Source organism: Erinaceus europaeus, chromosome 4 (assembly GCF_950295315.1).
Source record: "Erinaceus europaeus chromosome 4, mEriEur2.1, whole genome shotgun sequence".
Classification (NCBI taxonomy): Eukaryota; Metazoa; Chordata; class Mammalia; order Eulipotyphla; family Erinaceidae; genus Erinaceus; species Erinaceus europaeus.
The window spans coordinates 5,236,030-5,259,399 of record NC_080165.1 but is presented as its reverse complement, the minus strand read 5'-3'; the positions used below and the strand labels follow the sequence as shown (position 1 = coordinate 5,259,399).

General features: G+C 42.1%; 1 protein-coding gene across 3 annotated transcripts in view; it reads right to left on the bottom strand.

The window, feature by feature from the left end:
- Positions 1-6,471: 6,471 nt before the first annotated feature.
- MANEA (mannosidase endo-alpha) overlaps positions 6,472-23,370 on the bottom strand; it is a 29,285-nt gene continuing 12,386 nt past the window's right edge. For all 3 annotated transcript variants that reach the window (XM_007523788.3, XM_060188673.1, XM_060188672.1), the window contains exons 3-5: positions 17,188-17,297; positions 9,927-10,003; positions 6,472-8,973 (exon numbers count right to left, since the gene is read on the bottom strand). In XM_007523788.3, the coding sequence (XP_007523850.1) occupies positions 8,304-8,973; positions 9,927-10,003; positions 17,188-17,297 (857 nt within the window). In that variant the 3' untranslated portion in view covers positions 6,472-8,303. The remainder of the gene's footprint in view (positions 8,974-9,926; positions 10,004-17,187; positions 17,298-23,370) is intronic.

Sequence of the window (23,370 nt, the reverse complement as noted above, 5' to 3'; positions counted from 1 at the left end):
CCGAGCTGGGACTTTTACGTGGCAGCTCTGGGAAACTGACGTACCCATCAGCCCAGGCAACATGCTGTGATTTACTATTTTTTCTGTCAAATGTAACCAGCATAAAATCCAATGTTGAGAAATTCTCTTAAGAATCTCGCATCAAATGGGAAATGAGTTTTATTTTTCAAAAAAACTGAGAAACTAAAAGACGAAAATGATAACTCTGAACAGAAAGGTAAAGTTGGGGGATCTGCATTTTCACTTCCTCTTCTCTGTTTCCTATGAAATATGAAAGAGCCGGGTATGTAGTTACAGCCCTTCAGTGTGTTGTCAGCACTCCAAATCTCATTCTTTTTTTTTTTTTTTTGCCTCCAGGGTCATTGCTGGGGCTTGGTGCCTGCACCATGAATCCACTGCTCCTGGAGGCCATTTTTCCCCCTTTTGTTGCCCTTGTTGTTGTAGCCTCATTATTATTGTTATTGCTGATGTCATTTGTTGTTGGATAGGACAGAGAGAAATGGAGAGAGGAGGGGAAGACAGAGAGGAGGAGAGAAAGACAGACACCTGCAGACCTGCTTCACCTCCTGTGAAGTGAGTCCCCTGCAGGTGGGAGTCCTTACTCCGGTGTATGTTCCATAAATGTCAGAAGCCCCAAACCACGGCTAAGCAAACCACGTGCGAGTAGCCAGGACTCTCAAGGCACATTCTGCCCAAGATTTTATCAAACATTTATAGATTGGCTTTGTGATATATCAGCTTTTTTTGTGTGTGTGAAATGCCAGAGTGTGTATTTTTCCCTAATCTCTAATAATGACACCAAGAAAACCAGTGTGCATTACAGAATATTTTATCTGAAGATGAAGTCTTGTGCGCTACCCAGACGACTCATCATATGAAGAAACATAAAATACAAGTTGAACTCAGCCACTAATCATGGCCGTCACCAAATATTTTGTTATAAGGCAATTAAGAAGTCAAAAGCATGATTTTCAAGAATGTAACTTACTTTCTTTTAATACGTGATATTGGTGGCGCACTTGGCTGAGCGCACGTGTTACAGTGAGTAAGGACCTGGGTTTGAGCCCCTGGTCCCCACCTGCAGGGGGAAAGCTTTGCGAGTGAAGCAGGGCTGCAGGTGTCTCTCTGTCTCTCTGTCACCCCCTTCCCTCTCAATTTCTGGCTTTCTCTATCCAATAAATAAATAGAGGTAAAAAAAAAAAGTGATGTATTTTTTTCTTTTTAACTAAACACTGAGAAAGACTAAGACCAGAGCAGCCCTGTCATTTTAGGTGACACTGGGGACCAAAGTCAGGCCCTGTAAAGCTTGTGTTTCACTGCTGAGTCAATTCCTCGGTCCTGACATGGAAGTAAATCTGTGGAATTTTTTCAAGTAAGAGTTCATCCAGGATTTTCTTTTGTTGGCTACCAGGGTTATTGCTGGGGCTCAGTGCCAGCACTACTAATCCAACATTAACTAACTGGTTTCTTTCATTTTTTTTTCTTTTTAAAATTTACTTTCACTTTTTGTTGCCCTTGTTTATTGTTATTGATGTCATCATTGCTAGACAGGACAGAGGGAAATGGAGAGAGGAGGGGAAGACAGAGAGCTGGGAGAGAGAGAGACACATGCAGACCTGTTTTCACCACCTGTGAAGTGACCTCCCCTGCAGGTGGGGAGCTGGCGGCTCGAACCGGGATCTTTACGCCGGTCATTGCGCTTTGCGCCACCTGCGCTTAACCTGCTGCAGTCTGACTCCCCTTTTCTTTCTAATTTTTATTAGGACAGCGAGAAATTGAGAGAGGAAATGGAGATAAAAAGAGGGAGAGAGAAACAGACTCCTGCAGGCCTGCTTCACTGCTTGTAAAGCTTCTACCCTGCAGGTGGAGAAGCCGGGGCTTGAACCTGGATCCTTGGGCTTGGTGCCATGTGTGCTTAATCGGGTGTGTCGCCGCCTGGCCCCCCATCAATCAAGACTAGTAATTTACTTTCTACGTGAAGTCACATTAGATCGCCTCACTTCAGAATTATTTTCAGAATACACCATTCAGTTGATAGCAGTCTGGGCAAATAAAAATACACAGTAGGCCAACATTCCATAAATATGAATTTTTTATGAATACAAAAATACAAATACATGCTATTGTGACATGACTGTGCTCACAATTCTAAAAGATTTACTCCATGCGTCACATTTATTTCTCCTAAATATCTTTAAAGTTTGTCCTACTGTCTTAGTTCTCAGATTTCTGGATTGGTAAAAATAATGATTTACAAGAGACTTGTCACATATGTAGATTCCCCCCTCTCCCCACGCCAGCTGTGTGCGTTATTCCCAGCCCAGGTGTGGCCTTCCTCCACCAGGGTGTACTGGCTGCCCCTTGTCCCCAGACCTGCCGGTCTCATCATGTTTGTGCCCTTCACTTCCACCTGAGTGAGGTCGTCTGCCATCTGCCCTTCTCCCTTTGACGTCTCTGGCTTAACTGGATTCCTCCTAGTCCCGCCCAGGTGGCAGAGACCTCGTCATTCCTTACAGCCGGGGACTATTCCCTTGTGCACATACACACAGCCTCCCTCCCTCCCTCCTTCCTTCCTTCCTCTGTCTCCGGTTTGTCACTGGGGCTTACTGCCTGTTACATTTCTGGTGACACTTTTTTGATTTTTATTTATTTTTTTATTCCCTTTTGTTGCCCTTTTTTTTTTTTATTGTTGTAGTTATTATTGATGCTGTTGTTGGATAGGAGAGGGAAATGGAGAGAGGAGGGGAAGACAGAGAGGGGGAGAGAAAGACAGACACCTGCAGACCTGCTTCACCGCCTGGGAAGCGACTCCCCTGCAGGTGGGGAGCCAGGGGCTCGAACCGGGATCCTCATGCCGGTCCTTGTGCTTTGAGTGCCACATGCGCTTAACCCGCTGTGCTGCCACCGACTCCCCACTTTTTTTTTTTTACTTTTTATAGAGGGTGAGAGGCAGAGAAGCGGGTGGAGAAGAGAGCAGGTCAGAGAGAATGAGAAGCAGCTGCAGACTTGTTACTACAGGCGGGCACCAGGGCTCCACTGCGGTTCTCGAGCACGGTGATTGATGCTGAGTGCGCAGTGAGTGTGCCTCCGTGGGCTCCTGATCACAGTGTAGGGTTTTTCTTTTTTTGCCTCCAAGGTTATCACTAGGGCTCGGTGCCTGCACCACAAATCCACTGCTCCTGGAGGCCTTTCTCCCCCCCCCCATTTTGTTGCCCTTGTTATTTTTGTCGTTGTTGGATAGGACAGAGAGAAATGGAGAGAGGCGGGGAAGACAGAGAAGGAAAGGGAAAGACAGACACCTGCAGATCTGCCTAACCTCCTGTGAAGCGACTCCCCTGCAGGTGGAGAGCGGGGGCTCGAACCGGGATCCTTACGCCGGTCCTTGCACTTCGCACCATGTGCGCTTAACCTGCTGTGCTACTGCCAGGCCCCCAACCACAACCTTCCTAACCACTGCTCTGCCCTTGGATATATTTCCAGATTTGGGCTATTACAAATGGTGTTACTATGAACACAGGTGTACAAATATCTCATTAAAATAATCCCTATATAGATTTTTCTCAAAAGCTCAAAAAACAAAACCACAAAAGCCTGATGATACAGTCATATATCCTCAATTAGATTGCATGCTGCCGTATTGTCTCTCCACAAAGGCATCACTGTTGGGTGTTACAGAACATTTACTGCAATGAGAATCTGTAATGTGGAGCCTTTCCCCCCTGTGCTTATCTTTGGAGACTTGCTTCTTGTCCCCCCCCCCAATTTTTATACTTTTGATTTTATTTTCCTTGTGTGAGTTCTTTATATATTTTAGTTTTATATATTGATCCTTTGATAATGACCTGTAAAGATCTCCCAATCAGTAGGATATCTTTTGGCTTTGTCACATCAAACCCCCCCCCCCATCTTTTGCCTTCCTATTGAATCCTAACGTCAGAAACTCTCTGCTATCTAAGTAGATACCATGAACGGCTTTACCAGTGTTTTCAGCTATATGCTGCACGGTTTCTGGTCTGACACCCAAGTCTGCAATCATCTGGAGTTGGCTTTTGTACAATGTGACATGTGGTGACCATGTTTTATTCTTTGACATTCTCACGAGTAGGGTAAGGTTCACATTTCATTAGACACTACTAGAAAATTAGGAGCATGATACAGTGCTTTGATATTGGACATATAAAAGTGACTTGAAAACATTTCCACGTGGACAAAATTAAAATGTTTAGTGAAAAAGTGAACGAGTAGTTAAAGATTGCTACTTTATTTTGCATTGCTCATGGATTAGATTTTAAACTTTTCTCAAATGCTCAAAAAAAAAAAAAACTACAAAAGCTTGCTGATACAATTCTGTACCAAGGACATGTTGGTATCACAGAATATTTATTGCAATGAGGTAGTTTCTAAAACTGGTTTGTTTGTTTTTTAACTTAATGGGTAAATTTAAAGTCCATTTCCCCCCCACAAACTGAGAAACTTAAAATCTGTAGGACACTTTCGAATGAAAAGTGCTCCTAGTATAAAGTCACCACTGTGTTTCGACGTGAGAAAATCTATTTCTTTATTTTCTTTTTAGATGTTACTGTTTTTGATATCATAAATCAAATAGCAGTTATACAGCAACAACAAGCTAAACACTGAAAGAACATTCTCCCTTCACTAGAGCTAACTGAGCATAGTTTGTTTTTCTTTTTTTTTGACTAAGGTGGAATAAGTCTCTGAAGTTGTCACGCTTAAGCAGTGCCTGAATTCTCATGGACAACAACTTTGTGTTAAGCATGCAAATAGCATTTAGGTCTTATGCGACCACGCTCATCCAGATCTCATATAGAGTCCATTCTTAAACATGAGCATTGGCACAAAAATATTGCTTGTGGCCAGATCACGTTTTCACTTTGAAATTGCAGATCATTCTGTTCACACATACAGTATTGCTTCTGTGCTGTGGAATCTGAGACTGTCTGACCTTAGTTCAAAACTTAGATACAGACCATTAGGGACGACTTCTGGAGTTTAGAAACAGTGATAATCTCTAGTGGGAAAGCTGGTCAGTATGAAAACGTGTGCGGTGATGCACGTGCCCAGGCTGTTCTGCTTCTTTTGCTGTTTTAGAGGCTGCTTTGTTATCAAAAGGATTTCACAGCTATTTTGCTCACAGAATAAAAAAATAAGAAAAGATCTTCAAAATTAAAAACTGTTTTTTGGTTTGATGTTAATTATAAAAGTATGGCGGGGGTAGATAGCATGATGGTTATGCAAGAGACTGTCATCCCTGAGGCTCCAGAATCCGAGGTTCAACCCCCCCCCCCACCATAAACCAGAGCTGAGCAGTGGTCTGGTTAAAAAGAAACAAAAAAGACATTTAATAGTCAAAAAAGGAACTGATGTTTATATTTACAGTATACTACACTGCATATATGTTTTATTAGAGATGTTAGCTAGTCCACACAGCAAAATAGTAAACTTTTAGTTACATATTTGCAAGCAGCAAAAAATTAATTTATTATTGAAATAACCACTAAAAAAATTTTTTTTTTGTCAATATCAGTCCTTAAAGGGAGTAGTAAAAGAAAGGATTGGTCTATACTATATAGTGAAAACAGTTATACTGATTAAACCATGAAAAAAAACCTATTATCATATATGGCATATATATATATATATATATATATATATATATATATATATATGTGTGTGTGTGTGTGTGTGTGCAGTGATTTCACATTATTTTATTCAAACCTATTGTTAAGTTAGGAAATGAGTACTTTGCTCTCGATTACTTGTGCTCATCATGGTCTAATCTTACACGCCTAATGATAAAGGGCAAGACATCTATTAGTCCAGTGAATGCCTGGGGCAAGTTTTGGAAAGTATTCCTACCTATGAGTCCCCAAAAGTATTAAGAGCTATTGTCTCTTAATAGCTGTTAAAAGAAATTGTTAAAACGGAGAAAAGATACATGCACTATAAATCAGCAAAGGATTATCCGATAACAAACACTTTCCTCTTGCAGTGAAGACTGAAAATGATTCATCCGCTTTGAAATCTGACTTGTGCTACTGGGCATTTAGTTGTGTGTGTTGGAAAGCTCAGCAGGGCTGAGGTAGAGTGTGCGGTGGTGAGTTGTCTGCCTGCAGGGACGGCAGGCCACACGGTGCTGGTGCCAGGGGCCATGCTGAGGACTTGCTGACCCGGCTCTTATATATTCCCCCTTCAATCCCAGAACTAGTTCATAAAATTGATCTTCTGTTACCATGGGTTCAAGTCTGTACAAACAAAGACAAACATCCCCTTATGCGTGCAATAAAAGATTAATAAGCACAGCATATTTAAGGCCTACCCTCTCACAAACAGCAGCTAGTTAAATTAAAAAAAAAAAAAAATCCACAGGTCATATGCGCAGGACCGTTCCTACAATGCTGCCTGGTTATATCATTGCACTGAGTCTAGGAGCATCTTCTTAGCCTCTTTCGGGGTTCCTAACAATCTCCCTGCCTTGAGCATTCTCTACAAAGTGTTAAATTTGTAAGCTGTAACTAATTTTAGTATTAATCATGCTTTCCAAAGGCATGTTTACTTCAAACTGCTGCTTGAATAATTTTGATTTCTGATCAGCTTTTAAATGACAAATGCTCCTGCAGATTTGTCTCAGGCCATTTCTAAGTATTACAGGGTGGGTTACTATTTCCACGGCCTCTCCCTCAGAAATAGCTTAAGAAATGCTGTTGCAGCGTCATCTATTGGCATTTTCAAATAGCTTTAGTTGTAGAGATTTACTAGAATAGAGTCCATTTTATTCTGCGCCACTTTTTAAAATTACTTACAGGTAATTTAACTTGTCAGATAAGACAACTGTTGACAAGTTTTTAATCTGACAGGTACCATAAAGATATCATGCTTTGAGATGGGGCTATAATTATATAATTAAAAAAATTTTATTTCTTTTTTTTTTTTAAATTTATTCCCTTTTGTTGCCCTTGTTTTTTATTGTTGTAGATATTCTTGTTGTCATCGTTGTTGGATAGGACAGAGAGAAATGGAGAGAGGAGGGCAAGACAGAGAGGGGGAGAGAAAGACAGACACCTGCAGACCTGCTTCACCGCCTGTGAAGCAACTCCCCTGCAGGTGGAGAGCCGGGGGCTCGAACCGGGATCCTTAGGCAGGTCCTTGCGCTTTGCGCCACGTGCGCTTAACCCGCTGCACTACCGCCCGACTCCCAAAAATTTTATTTCTAAAAAGGAAACATTGGCAAAACCATAGGATAAGAGGGGTACAACTTCACACAATTCCCACCACCAGAACTCCGTATCCCACCCCCTCTCATGATATACAGAAGTCTGTAGTGAGTCAGTATTACGTTCATAATGAAATAGTGTCTACTTAGACTTAGATAATTACATAACTTATGGTCTAATGAAGTATTACTTCCATTGTTAAATGTTAGACTTAATGTACACATTTAAGGTATAAATGGATTTTACTTTCATGTCCCTAAAATGCTATGTAAATTTTGTCTATTCCATCTGACAAAAATAAATCAAACAATATAAGGCAGTCCAGTATTAGTCTCAATTTTCTTCTTCCTACCAGACAGCTGTGTTCTTACTGACATTGCATTAAGCATAAGAATAACAAGTCAATTAGTGTCAAAGTATCCTAAAACTAATACTATTTGAGGGATTATTGTCAAGCAAATAATGTTTTCTTATTCACTGCAATGGAATCATCAATCTTATAAAAATACCCCTCTTATGTTCTACAGTCTGACAGTCAATATGAAAAGCAAAAATGTTAGACATGCTAAACATCCAGCATGTTCTAAGGAACCATGTATGCAAATGACGATTTTTTTTTTGCACACCGTGCTGTAAAAAGCAAGCCTCCCTGGCAGGATGGTTCATGGTGACGTGCAAGTCTGAACACTACTCACTCACTACTCACTCAGTGAAGCTGACTGGTCACGGGGGAGTAAGAAAAGGAAACACCTGTCAAGGTTTCGGTGGGCCTTTCTGCTTCCGGCAGATACAGAAACACACACCCAGCGCCGTTTTGGAATGTTAACGTGACAATCGGAAGCAGGGTCTCCATTTCTGTGGGAGATTCAGCAAATCCCGACTTAGGCGATGTCATCTGCGCCCCTTTTCCTGAGCGCAGCATCCTGAAGGGTGGCAGTGGCGATCACAAGCGCAAAGGGTCTTGATTCGTGATGACAGTGATGACGAATACAGCTCCTGACAGTTCTTCTGCCGTGACTGACGATCAGAGGCACGTTTCTGACCTCGGGTGAGACTCGCCACTCTCCGACTTCAGACGCCGTCTTGAGAAACGGGCGGCTGGTGAGCTGTCACATACGTCGCCCTTTCCTTGCTGTATTTCTCAGCCCACTTGCGAGTCAGTTCGAGATAGACACTTGGCTTATGAGGTCGGTAATCCAGGTACACAGTCTGGCTTGTCCTTTTGGGCACGGCTCTTTCAATCTGAGTGCCCTCGTGCCACTCATTGAAAGACGTGATGGAGACCAGGCTGGGGTGGGTCTGGAGGGCGGCGCTCAGAGCGTTTTCATAGTACTTCCCGTTGACTCGGTTGCGGGTGTTCTGGGAGTTCCAGGGACGGATGCTGGTGTCTATGTACCCCGGGCCTACGCTTGGTATAAACATCAGGTTGAACTGGTCACAGAAGAATTTCAGCTTACCCCAGTTTTCATAGGATGAGCCGTACGTGAAGCCGTTGGTCGCAAAGTAGGTGTACATGCCATCAAAGCCGCTCCGCAGAATGTCAAATCTTTGCCTGTATTCTACCAGCAGAGCGATGAACAGCCCGTCGTAAGGAGAACTGCGGATGCTCTGGGAGCCTGTGCTGGTTAAGAGGTTGGCCCATTTCTCAGGCTTGGTGACGTAGGAATCGTAGACATAAAACATAGGAAGGGCTTTGCCGGTCTTCGTCTTGTATCTGTAAAAGGCTGGATGGCCCCCGTATCTAGAACACAAATGTGTAAGAATGAAGTGAGTGTTCCCAGCTCCTGCACCACCTGTCGGTACTGTCTCTGTATATTTAAAATGAAGGCGGCTGTGGTAGCTTGAGCGCACGGTTCACTCGTTCTGTCAGTGTGATCGTTCAGATACATTTACTGTTATACACTGGGGAGGGAGGTGTATTTAGACATTCTAAGAGTTTGACTATCTTCTACTGAAATTTAAAAACCACGATGGGGTCAGCAGGGCAGCTCAAATGGACGGGACGGCATGAGGCTTTGTCCTGTGTCTTCTCCACCCCGGCTGCTGTGTCTTTCCCTCTCTTTCTGCCTCTGCCTTCTTCTTTTTTTATCTGAAAAGCTAAGTTGGGAATGAATGGTGAAGCCCTGAAGGTGACTCACTCTCCTCCAAAAAGAAACAAAACCCACCAAACCAGAACAAAACAATAAATAAATAAATAAAAGCAAGCCCATCTTCTCTGTGAATATAAAAAAGCCTCAGTCTCCACTACTGCAGCCGGCTTTCTCTGTCAGAGTACGGCATGTGCCACACTAGGAGCAGTAGGTCCTTGAACAGAACGAAACTGCATTCAGAAATATTTTCATGGAACCAAATACATGAAAACCTGAGTCAGCCTGTTGCCAAGAAGGACTTCTAGTTCATAATCTGAAGCTGCTTTTTAAAAAGATAGAAGAATATTGGTAAGCTTTTTGAGAATATTATCAATTGAAAATACAGGACAGAAATTAGTAGCCTGATATATACACAAAGTAGCAAGAAACAAGACAAAATGGTCTCTGACTACACAGGAAATTGTACAGAAGTTCAGAAATGTTCCTCAAAACTATCGAAAAGATTCTTTATGAAATCAAGTCAGATATAAGCTAAATGGAGTTTTATAATGTTAGCTGTCATTTGGGTCCTAAGACAATAATTACAAACAGAAAGGAAACTCACTTGTCTATAATATATTTCACATTTTCATGCATGTTCTTATCATCTCGATTGTTATATGGTTCAATGTGAAAGGTGACCTAAGACAAACAAAAAAGTCATTAGGGAAAAATAATTACTATGTAAAGAAAAAAGCATGTCCCATAGTTTAGTAAGGTTACAGATAAACTAAAATTAAGATTATGATATCATAATGAACACTCAGATTCCTAGGAATGACATTTATGAAGAACTTTCTCTGTTGAAACGTATACTAAATCTTTATACTATTTACCTCAAGTCTCATTATCTCCTTCCTTCCTACCTCTTTCCTACTCTCTTTCATTCTTTAACTTCTCCCTTCCTCTCTGTCCCCTCCTCCCACCATGCCCCACCCCCCCTTTCTCTCTGACCAGATCACTTATCAGCTATGATCTGTGGTGGTGTAGGGGACTGAACCCAAGACCTCAGAGCCTCAGGCACGAGTCTCTTTGCGTAACCATTATGCTATCTGCTGCCTCCCTGCCTCCCATCACTGCTCAACTCTGGCTTAAGGCAGTGGTGTGTGAGCAGGTGTGGGGGTGAACCTGGGACGCAGTCTTTTAGCACAGGCACCACACGCTATTGGCCCAGCCCAAGCCTGTAATCTAAAGGAGGGGATCAAAGTCAAGCTGCAGAATGAACTGTCACCAAGTACACGGGGAGCAGCAGGTAATCTGAGTTCAACCAATGTGCAGTACTTCTTCCTATGGATCTATGCAATAGTTACTAGGAATATATTCTTCTATATTCAGACATATCTTCCCCTAACTAAAAATGGCAAAACAAAACAAATTACAAAAAAATGCAACTACTATTAGGTGTGATTATTAAGTTCAGGGAGTCAATAACATATGTCTTTAAATGAAAAAGTCTTCTATGGCATTTTATAAAATAATCTATTATTTGTACTATCAGAGAATTTATTTATTTCTCCTCACCCCACTTTTTTTTTTTTTACCAGAGCACTGCTCAGCTCTGGCTATGGTGGTGCAGGGGATTGACCCGGGACTTTGAAGCCTCAGGCATGAGTCTCTTTGCATAACCATTATGCTACATCTCCCTCTGCCCCTATATCAGATACTTTATAACAAAATTACTGAAAAATCTGTTATTCTATGAAAGACTATTTTTTTTCTTGCATTCACATAATAAAAAAATTTAACAGGGAAGAGGAAATTCAGAGGGAAATACTGTTTTGCAGTAGAGGAAATGTCTCTTCATGAAATAGTTTCACTTTTCCACAGAAGACATAAGATTTCAAAGTAGCACGTGGCACAAGGCGCAAGGACCCGCGGAAGGATCCTGGTTGGAGCCCCCGGTTCCCCACCTGCAGGGGAGTCGATTCACGGGGTGAAGCAGGTCTGCAGGTGTCTGTCTTTCTCTCCCCCTCTCTGTCTTCCCCTCCTCTCTCCATTTCTCTGTCCTATCCAACAACAATGACATCAGTAACAACAACAACAATAACTACAACAATAATGAAAAACAACAAGGGCAACAAAAGGGAAAATAAATAAATATAAATTAAAAAAAAGATTTCAAAGTAGAGACAAGCACTCATTTAAGGGCGATTCAGGTCCTGCAGAATCCAGGGGCAGTAGAGGGTCAATTAAATCCAGACTGTGAAAGTGAAAGTCCTGCCATTAGTTCAGGGGGTTTTCTGTCAGAGCAGAAAACCACGACAGTCTCTGGGTCCCTGCAGCCTCCCAGAGTCTATCAAAACAGATGGGAAAAAAAAAAAAAGAATTTGTGAAAGTACAGAGTTCAGTGTCCCCACAGGATGGATTCAGAGATTGAGGGAGAGTTTACACCTCACTTCCTATTATGTTTCTACTTAGTTTTTTTAAAAAAATAAATGTATTTATTTATTCCCTTTTGTTGTTTTATTGTTAATAGTTATTATTGTTGTTGTTATTGATGTCGTCGTTGCTGGATAGGACAGAGAGAAATGGAGAGAGGAGGGGAAGACAGAGAGGGGGAGAGAAAGACAGACACCTGCAGACCTGCTTCACCGCCTGTGAAGCGACTCCCCTGCAGGTGGGAAGCCGGGGGCTCGAACCGGGATCCTTACGCCGGTCCCTGCGCTTTGCGCCACGACTCCCCTCTCTGCCATTTTTCTGTGAACGTCAAACTTTAGAACAGGAAGCCTTCTGATTATAAGGTAGTGATATGTGATTTTAAAAAGTTCTAGGGAGTCGGGCTGTAGCGCAGCGGGTTAAGCGCAGGTGGTGCAAGGCACAAGGACCGGCATAAGGATCCTGGTTCGAACCCCGGCTCCCCACCTGCAGGGGAGTCGCTTCACAGGCAGTGAAGCAGGTCTGCAGGTGTCTGTCTTTCTCTCCCCCCTCTCTCTGTCTTCCCCTCCTCTCTCCATTTCTCTCTGTCCTATCCAACAATGATGACATCAATAATAACAACAGTAGTAACTACAATAATAATAAAAAAAAAGGGGGCAACAAAAATGGAATAAATAAGTATTTAAAAAAAATTTTTAAAGTTCTAACTAAAAGATAATGGTTGTCTATGGCCATACCACCCTGAACACGCCCGATCTCCTCTGATCTTGGAAGATAATGGTGGGAGTCAGGCGGTAGTGCAATGGGTTAAGCACACATCACGCAAAGCGCAAGGACCAGAATGAAGATCCTGGTTCCAGTCCCCGGCTCCTCACCTGCAGGGGAGTCGCTTCACAGGCGGTGAAGCAGGTCTGCAGGTGTCTGTCTTTCTCTCCCCCTCTCTGTCTTCCCCTCCTCTCTCCATTTCTCTCTGTCCTATCCAGCAACAATGACATCAACAACAACAATAACTATAACAACAATAAAAAAGGGGTAGCAAAAGGGAAAATAGATATACAAAATTATAAAAAAAAAAGAACCTGTGAGACAGCATCAAGCAAAAAACACTCAAATTATAGGAGTCACAGGAGGAAAAAGAGAGAGAGAAAGAGTCAGAGTCTCACCTTATATTCAAAGCACTAATGAAAGGAGATATGTTTCCCAAACAAGCTAAAGGTAGCAGGGCCAGACCGTTCACCAACTGAGGGGCTGAATAGGCAGTGTGAAAGGACATGTTTATTGGGAACAGTAGGGGACTGATTATAACAAGAAAATAAATATTCACAAGTAAAAGTGAATATATAATCAAATTCAAAAACAGAAAGCATACTATGTAAAAATGATGGGTTACAGTTAAGGATGGAATGAATGTTAAAAGACAAAGTAGAAAAACAACTATGAATCCAAGGATATTTTTTTAAGGAATATATAAGATGAAAAAGATGTAGTGGCATGATATATAATAAAAAGTGAGAACACAAGACTTTAAATGGATTCCATTTCTCCTTCTAAGCAGGGTAGGACTAACTGTTTAGTTATGACATTTACACGAGTCTTAGGATGATCATAAAGCTAAAACCACAATGAGTGCGATCAATAATTCAAGATTAATGGGTGAAATGGATAATAGATGATAAACAGATGAAATCATTCAGAAAACAAAAGACTGACCAAATCGTTTTTTTTTTTTTTTAAATCTCTTACCTATAAAAGAGTCCTGACGTTAGGGGCTGGGCTAAGCTGGGCTGTGGCACACCTAGCTGAGCTCACACACTTGAGTGCACAAGGACCCAAGTTCAAGCCCCTGGCCCCCACCTGCAGAGGGGACACTTCATGAGTGGTGAAGCAGGGCTGCAGGGGTCTCACTCATGAATCCCCCTATCTCCTTTCCCTCTTTTTATTTTTTTAATATTTATTTCCTTTTGTTGGTCTTTTTTATTGTTGTAGTTATTATTGATGTTGTTGGATACATCGTTGTTGGATAGGACAGAGAGAAATGGAGAGAGGAGGGGAAGACAGAGAGGGGGAGAGAAAGACAGACACCTGCAGACCTGCTTCACCGCCTGTGAAGTGACTCCCCTGCAGGTGGGGAGCCGGGGGTCGAACCAGGATCCTTACGCCGGTCCTTGCGCTTTGCACCACCTGCGCTTAACCCGCTGCACTACCGCCCGACTCCCTTCTCCTTTCCCTCTTAACTTCTTGCTGTCTCTATCCAAAATAGATAAATAAAAATCAAAACTAAAATTACTGATTTCAGATATCAGGACATTTACTGTGAAAGTAAAGGATCAATAGAGATCCATTACAAATAGCAAGTGATGAAAAACTGATAGAACTACAACGATACAAAAACAAAAAAACCAAAAAACGATGCAAAAATACAAAGAAAGTCACTGTGTAATGAAGGAATAAATTCAACTACATAGTATGACAATTACAAAGACAGGAAGCACTGTGCTCATAAGTCAGCTATTAACAAGCCGGAAGTAAGACAGAACAGCCCACTTCCATCACTGGTTAATTCATTCAGACAGAAAATCAACAGAGACATTGTGGACTTGAACAGCATTCTTAGCCAGTAATATTCAACAGGCACAAACATGGTACTTCATGTACAAACAATAAAATGCGCATTCTTCTCAAGAACATGTGGTATATTCTCTCGGAGGCAATATGATAGGTCACAAAGCATGTCTCAGTACATTCTCAAAGATGGAGTTCCATCATCAACCTTTCTAGATCACAAAGGCCTAAAAACTAGAAATCAAACAACTAGAAAATTCACAAACACTAATAACTAAGGAAAATGGTACTGAACAGGAATTGGATTCAATAAGTCATTGAAGGAAAAATTTTTTTAAAATGTATCTTGTGACACAAACAAAATGAAATGGCAGCAAAATCGTGTGGTGCAGTCACAGATTTGTAAGAAAGTTCATAGAAATAAATACCCACAATGAGAAGTAAACATTCTGAGGGTGATCATGCCTTGTTGGGGACTGGGCCCACTGTCCCAGAAAGTCCAGAATATTGTTTCCATGAGGTCCAAGTGGGTTGACCCCCAACTCTCCCTTTGGGTTAAGACAAGGCCAGGTCCCCCCAGTCTCTGGAATTTATGACGGCTGGACACCCAGACATGGGCACCTTTCTACACATGCCACTTCCCCCCTTCCTTCTTTAATTAAAAGCTATGGATTACTGTGTGCGGTTAACCTTACAACCATCAGTAAACATCCTGCTTGCTCAGCTGCCTCCCCCCGCCACCTCCCCGCTTCCCTAAAGTGCCTGCAATCTACCTCTGGAAAAATGTACATTGTAAAGCTGTGACCAAACCTTGCATGGTAACCTTTTACTTGTGATCAAACAGTCTGTTGGTCAAAATGTGACTATAAATTGTGTTGCTCTGTGTTTGGGTTAATGGTTACCTCAACCTTCCCCCCAGTTATGGATATATTTACCTGCCTTTTCTTTCAATAAGCGAATTGCCCCACTGAGGCTTTCCCAGAGCTGACTGCCCTGTCTCTCTGTGCACGTCACCCTCGGTATGTGGTGGCCGCTCTGACCTCTGTCTCCCCAACGGCCGGGGGAGGCAGGTGGGACCCAGAGTGGCCAGCCCCACAGTGCCTGGTGGTGGAAAGGAACCCCCAAGTTGGTGTTGAAAGTGTGTTGCCTGCAGTTATCATCACAGAGAGATGAGAGATTGGGCTTAAGTGTCAGCAACTATACTGGAAACCATCACCCCCCTTCCCCAACCCTGAAGAAGTGATTAAAAAATAAATTTAAAAATTCTCAAATGAAATTTTAGAGTTCACGTAGCTAAAAGCTTAAGTTTAAAATAAAGGTAGAGGAAGGGAAGAAATAATTAGAGTGGAAAAATACAAACTGGAAACAAGATGAAAAAGATAGTAATGAAAAGATGCTATTTTTAAAAAAGAGAAGATAAACAAATCTCTAGTCAGATTCAGCAAGAATATGTCAGAACTCAAGTAAGCCCCTTATCCTATAATCTTGTCAATCATTATTAAATCACTGATAACAGAAGAGAGAACTCAAGTAACTACAAGTCAGAATGAAGCAGGTGGTATTGCCATGGCTTCTACAGGAATATAAAGAATCATGAAGCAGACCAACTAGATGGATCCATTTCTAGAAGCACACATTCTACTAAGACTGAATCACGAGAAAAGAGAAAGCAAGGAAAGAAAGGAAATCAGTTTATCAAAAACCTCCCACCAAGAAACCGTCCAGGAACAGGTGGCTTGACTGGGGAATTGTATGAAACACTTAAAATAGAAATAGTAGCCAAGCGGCACAAATTCTTCCAACCATGAAAGTGGGGACAGATGCAAATTCAGTTTTCAAAGATGGTGTTAGCTTTGTCAACAACCAGACAAGAATGCTGAAAAGCCGAGGACCCTTCTTGATGATCATGGATGCAGAAATCGCAGATGCAGAATTTCTCTTTTCTTTGTCTTGACTCATTAGCACAAAACAAACAACTGAATTACAACACTGTCAAAAATTCACAATAGACATTTTCTCCAAGATACTAACCAGATGGTGAACAGGTCCAACACAGTGCGTTAGAGGTGAAATGCAAAGAAACTGTAGGGGAAACCTTTTCGCGACTGATGAGAATATAAATTGGTACATTCACCATTAAACAACACAAAAAGCAAACAAACAAAAAATACATAGCTTCTTCCAAAAATGTAAAAGAGAATTACCATTTGATCTAGCAATTTAATTTTCGTATATCTGAGGCAAATAAAGCTATTGACTTTGAGAAGTTACTGGGGGGCAGACATTGGTGCACCTGCTTAATGTCTCTCTGTCTCTATCCAGTAATGAAAATAAACAAAAATATTTTCAGGAATTTGTCTGTGTCATTATTTATAATATCCACCAAAAAAATCAAGTGTCTGTTGTTCTTCAGTGATGCATGAGAACCAAAAACGTGGTGTGTGTGCTTTTCAACTGTAAAAATAAAGGAGAGACACACGTGCTATTCCCTACCCTATGTATGGATGCTGAGGTCAATATTCCAGATTAAATAAATGCCCTAGAATCTCACCAACTTGTGAACTCAGTTCAAGAGTGGGTAGATACAGATGAAAGGTACAAATTTCCAGTTACCACATCAGTAAAGGCAGGGGAAGCAGTAAAGGCAGCTAACAGCATGATGACTTCAGTTCACAATACTGCCCTGTATGTTTGAAAGTCACCAATAAATTTTGAAAGTCTTATCGGAAGATAATACATTTTGTACTATGCATAGCTATGACTTTAAGGAGACCTAGCTGTGATGAATTCTCAACAATATACACATATATCAAGCCATTGTGTTGCACATATGGGACCAATATGATGCTACACATCAATCATTTCTCAGCAAAAATAAATTAAAATACCTTCAGATTATATTTATGTGCTTTATCCAAAATAGTTGGTACCAGGTCATCTGTAGGTATTCCATTCTCATCATTTGCGTTAGGTGGGTACCATGAGAGTGCCAGCACACCTAACAGGAAAAAGTGAAAAGAAACAAATAAACAAAAACAGTAAACACAGGAACAGAAATGGCTTCTAGCATTCAAACATGCTAAGAGGGAGAACAGACACTAAACCATCAATGACAAAAAAGTGACCTGCTTACAGAATGCCTCTTCACTGCTTAACTTGATTCTACTAAAGATCACAGTAACTATTTTGTACGATCAGTACATAAGAACTCTTTATCAGCTAGCATTATCTTTTTTAAAAAATATTTATTTTTTGTTGCCCGTGTTTCATTGTTGTTGTAGTTATTGTTGTTGTTGTTGATGTCATCGTCATTGGATAGGACAGAGAGAAATGAAAAGAGGAGGGGAAGACGGGGGGGGGGGAGAAAGAGAGACACCTGCAGGCCTGCTTCACCACTTGTGAAGTGACCCCCTGCAGGTGGGGAGCCGGGGGCTCGAACCGGGATCCTCAGTCTGGTCCTTGTACTTTGCATGATGTGTGCTTAACCCACTGTGCTACTGCCTGACTCCCAGCATTATCTTTTAGTTAGAACTTAAAAAAAAAAAATTAAATATTTATTTATTCCCTTTTTCCTGGGGAATTATGCAGATGCAGTCTTTGCTCTCAGGCTCTACCACTTCCCATGAGAGCTAATACGGTATTCTCAAGTACCTTTCCCAATCAATCCTGTCCCAACACGTCACTCCTGGCTGTTGCCCTATAAAAAGCCCTCCTACTTCTGCCCCCCTCTCTCTTGCCTGTTTTTGACCTCGGTGAAGAAGGGTGGTGTGCGTAGTTGGGGATGGCCATTTTTGGCTAGCTCCAGGTGGCCCAAACTGCTGCGCTCTCACCCAACCCTGAGGTGCCCGCGCGAATAAAGAACTGTGTCCCCTCTCCGCTCTGGACCCTCTTTTCCTCTCTCCTCTGCATTCTGCCGCTGCAAAGCGACACCTTTTTGTTGCCCTTTTTTTTATTATTATTGTAGTTACTACTGTTGTTGTTATTGATGTCATCATTGTTGGATAGGTCAGAGAGAAATGGAGAGAGGAAGGGAAGACAGAGAGGGGGAGAGAAAGACAGACACCTGTAGAACTGTTTCACCGCCTATGAAGCGACTCCCCTGCAGGTGGGGAGCTGGGGGCTCAAACTGGGATTCTTACACTGGTCCTTGCACTTTGTGCCATGTGCGCTTACCCGCTGCGCTACCGCCTGACTCCCTAGAACTTTTTAAAATCACATATCACTACTTTATAATCAGTAGGCTTCCTGTTCTAAAGTTTGAGGTTCACAGAAAAATGGCAGAGTAAAAAGTTCCAGAAGCCCCGCCTCTTGTCTTTAGTCCATAACACCTCCCACTGTCATCAACACCTTACTTTAGTGTGACGGATCTGCAGTTACACTCAAGAGTCTGTCCAGGTGCGCCCTTACGAAGCAGAGCCCACCACGACAGCATCACGCCCCAGAGTTTCACAGCTCTAGGGACCCTTTGTGTCCTAAAACCTACTCATCCCTCCTTTCCTCCCTCCTCCATCCCTTGAACCTGACCTGTCTACATAGCTCCCATACTTCTGCGGACTTTTAGGGTATCATACAAGTGAGATAATAAAGCAAGAAAAAGAAAAAGAAAAAAAAAGACTAGGGTCTCATAGTTGGTAACAAATACTTAAGAGTCAGACATATATATATATATTTTTTTTTCTTCTTTTTTTTCATTGAAGGAGTTGATGTCTCACAGGGCAGTCACTGACACAGGACTAAGATTTCATTATGCACCAGGCCCCACAGTTCTCTGGCATGCCTCCCTCCCCCTTGCTCCCCAGAATCCTTTGCTTTGGTGACATAGTTCACATCCACATCCTGTTCCACTCTGTGCTCTCTCCTCCTGTTCCTACTCACTAAGTCCTGTATATAAGTGAGATCATTAAGTCCCCTCTCTAAAAAAGGAATCCCTCCTTTCCTTTTCACCCGAGCTCACTTAAAACCATTCATATCCACTGGGTCCATACTCCCAGAGGGATAAGGAATAGGAAAGCTGTCAGGGGAGGGGATGGGATACGGAGTTCTGGTGGTGGGAATTGTGTGGAGTTGTACCCCTCTTATCCTATGGTTTTGTCAGTGTTTCCTTTTTGTTAATAAAAATTTAAAAAAGATAAAAAAACAAAGCATTCATATCTTTTTACAGTTTGCTAACTCTCTGCTGCTGCTAGATGTCTTGTTAAGCTAAACTACACTGCCATATGCTAATATTCCTTACTTGCTAATAGACTACTGCTGCTATAATAGGATATGATGCATCCTAATCACTAACAGAATGACATCTTGTTGTATCCCCTTTTTGACAGTTCCAAGTCAACTTGCCATAAAGTGAAGATTTTTGTGAGGATCAGAAGACTTAAAAAAATAATGGCTGGGAGTCGGGCGGTAGCACAGCAGGTTAAGCACATGTGGCGCGAAACGCAAGGACCAGGCTTAGGAACCCTGTTTAAGCCCCTGGCTCCCCACCTGCAGGGGAGTCGCTTCACAGGTGGTACTCGTTGCACTGCTTAGGTTGGGATTGGCGGATGCAATATCATTTGGTATGACTTGAGAGAAGCATGAAGGAAAGTGAGCTCCACCCCAGAGGTTCCAGGACAGGGGAAAATTTATGCTCTGTAGAGGAAGCGGGAGGTTCCTGCTATCTTAGGATTTAAGAAGGCAATAGATAGTTACTGCTATAATCACATTGTTTGGCAATTGGGTTAACTTTGAAAAATCCCTTTGTTAGGATTTGCTGTATCATACACAACATCACCATAATTTATGTCCTTTGACATTATCTGTATAGAGCTGTGCCACCAGCTTCTGTTCTCTCTGGACTAAACTTTTAAGAGGGTCAACATTTCCCAGTTTTCCATATAACAATACAACCCCCATTAGGTCTTCTGTCATCCTTCTTGGACCTGTATTCTCCACCACCCCCCTCCACCTACCCCAGAGTCTTTTACTTTGGTACAATATGCTAATTCCAGTTCAGGTTCTACTTGTGTTTTCTCTTCTGATCTTGTTTTTCAACTTCTGAGAGTGAGATTGTCCCATATTCATGCTTCTGTTTCTGACTTATTTCACTTAACATGAATTTTTCAAGGGCCATCCAAGATCGGCTCAAAACAGTAAATTAACCATTTTTAATAGCTGAGTAGTATTCCATTATACATATAGTCCCCAACTTGCTCAGCCACTCATCTGTTGTTGGACACCTCGGTTGCTTCTAGGTTTTGGCTATTACAAATTGTGCTGCTAAGAACATATGTGCACACAGATCCTTTTGGATAGGGGTGTTGGGTTCCTTAGGATATAGCCCCAGGAGAGGAATTGCAGGATCATAGGATAAGTCCATTTCTAGCCTTCTGAGAGTTCTCCAGGCTGCTCTCCACAGAGGCTGGACCAACTGACATTCCCACCAGCAGTGCAGGAGAGTTCCTTTGACCCCACAACCCCTCCAGCATTTGCTGCTGTTACCTATTCTGATGTATGACATTCTCATCGGAGTGAAATGGTATCTCATTGTTGTCTTTAATTACATTTCTCTGACAATCAAAGACTGGTGCATTTTTTCATGTGTTTCTTGGCCTTTTGGATCTCTTCTGTAGTGAATATTCTGTCCATGTCCTCCCCCCATTTGTGGATGGTGTTATTTGTTTTCTTGTTGTTGAGTTTGGAAAGCTCTTTATATATTCTGGTTATTAGCCTCTTGTCTGATGTATAGCATGTAAAGATCGTCCCCATTCTGTGAGAGGTCTCTTGGTTTGGGTAGTGGTTTCTTTTGCTGTGCAGAAGCTTTTTAATTTAATTTGATGTAGTCCCATGTTGCGAAATTGTGAGGATGTGGTAGAGCCTGGGACCTGAGGAGTGTGTCTATCCTGTCAGTCTACCGAGAGGTTGAGCAAGGAGGGACAGGAGTAACTCCAAAAGTGTGCCCTGTCTTATCAGACTCCCTGCCTCACAAAGCACCCCAAATTCCTGATACTATGGCCATTTGATGAAAAGAAAGGGGGAGATGTCGGGAAATTGTGAGGAGCCTCACAAAGCATCCTGCATTCCTGATACGATGGCCTATCTACATAATCATTGTTTTGCTTGAAACATCCCCACCCATTCCATTCCTTTGATCTATCTTCTATCTACCCTCAAGACTCTCCCTGCCTCCAGGGTATTATTAATCCGACCAGTTAAAACCCTCGAAACATTTGCTAAGGAAATTCCTACCTTTCCAGCCCCTTTTGCCTTTCTCCGCCCCTTTCCTAGCCATTTCCGTTTTCAACTTGACACTTCTGGGTCTGACATTTAAAAGCCTGGGCTCTCTGATCAATAAAGAATTAATTATCTCACCACCATGAGTCTGTTTTTAGTAATCTCCCTCACATTGCTGAGTGAGTAGCAACCCAGGCTGGCTCCGGTCGCATTCTCTCCAACCCAGAGAGTACGCGCCAGGGAAGAGGCACCCCCATGCTAGCCTGGCAGTCCCATAGGTTTATGTTTGCCTTAGTCTTCTTTGTAATTGGATTCATTTCATTGAAGATGTCTTTAGAATTTATGTGGAAAGAGTTCTGCTAATATTTTCCTCTAGGTATCTGATAGTTTGTGGTCTAACATCCAAGTCCTTGATCCACTTGGATTTGACTTTTTTTATAAATGTTTATTTATTTTCCCTTTTGTTGCTCTTGTTTTATTGTTGCAGTTATTATTATTGTTGTTGTTATTGATGTCCTTGTTAGATAGGACAGAGAGAAATGCAGAGAGGAGATGACAGAGAAGGGGGGAGAAAGACAGACATCTGCAGACCTGATTTACCACCTGTGAAGTGACTCCCCTGCAAATGGGTATCCAGGGGCTTGAACTGGGATTCTTATGCCAGTCCTTGTGCTTGGAACCACGTGGGCTTAACCCACTGCACTACCGCCTGACTCCCTTGGAATTGACTTTTGTATTTGGTGAAATATAGTGGTTCAGTTTCATTCTTCTGCATATTTCAACCCATTTTTTTCAACACCATTTGTTGAAGAGACTCCCCTGTCCCCATTTAATAGTCTGGGCAACCTTGTCAAACATTAGATGTCCATTGGTGTGGGGGCTTACTTCTAGGCTCTCAATTCTATTCCACTGGTCAGTGTGTTTATTCATGTTCCAGTACCCTTACTTCTGGGCACTCAATTCTATTCCACCAGTTAGTGTGTCTATTCATGTTCCAGTACCAAGCAGTTTTGATGACAATGGCCCTATAATGCAATTTGAGATCTGGGAGTGGGATGCCTCCATTTTCTGTCTTCTCAAGATTGTTTTGGCAATTCTAGGTCTTTTGTGGTTCCAGATAAATATTTGTAGCATTTGTTCTATTCTTCTGAAAAATGTGGTTGGGATCTTGATGGGGATAGCATTAAATTTGTAGATGGCTCTGGGTAGTATATTCATTTTGATGTTATTCTTCCAACCCATAAACATGGAATATCTTTCTACTTCTTCGTGTCTTTCAGTTTCCTTGAGGAGTGACTCATAATTTTCAGTCTTTCACTTCTTTGGTTAGGTTTACTCCTAGATATTCCATTGTTTTTGTTGCTATAGTAAAAGGAATTGATTTCTGTGTTGGTATGCTTCTAGTTCTGCTTCTGGGATCCCTTCTGTTACATTGCTTGATGTTGTGGTCTATTTACATCATCATTCTGTTACACTGGTTTGGTCTCACTCCCCCTGCCTCCGGGAGATTTTGGTTTAATCTTTGCCTTTTCACGCTTCTTGCTTCTCCCCGCCCCCTATCCTAGATACTTCCTGGGTTCCTGACGCTGCCGCCGGAGGAGAGAGGCAGCACAGAACTGGGTTGAGATTAGATTAGATTAGTTTTTAAACCGTTCACTCATGAATAAAGAAATACTGCTTCTCCGCTCAGCCTTGTGTCCCTGGTTGTCTGTCTCCCGCCGCGAAGCTAGCCCGGCATACTGGTGCCCTGAACTTTGACGACATATGGTGCCACAATGTGGGACCTAACCTGCCCTTCCCCCAAATAAGTGAAGATGTTTGGTTCCCTATCCACTATGGGCTGCTTTTCTACTTATTTAGAG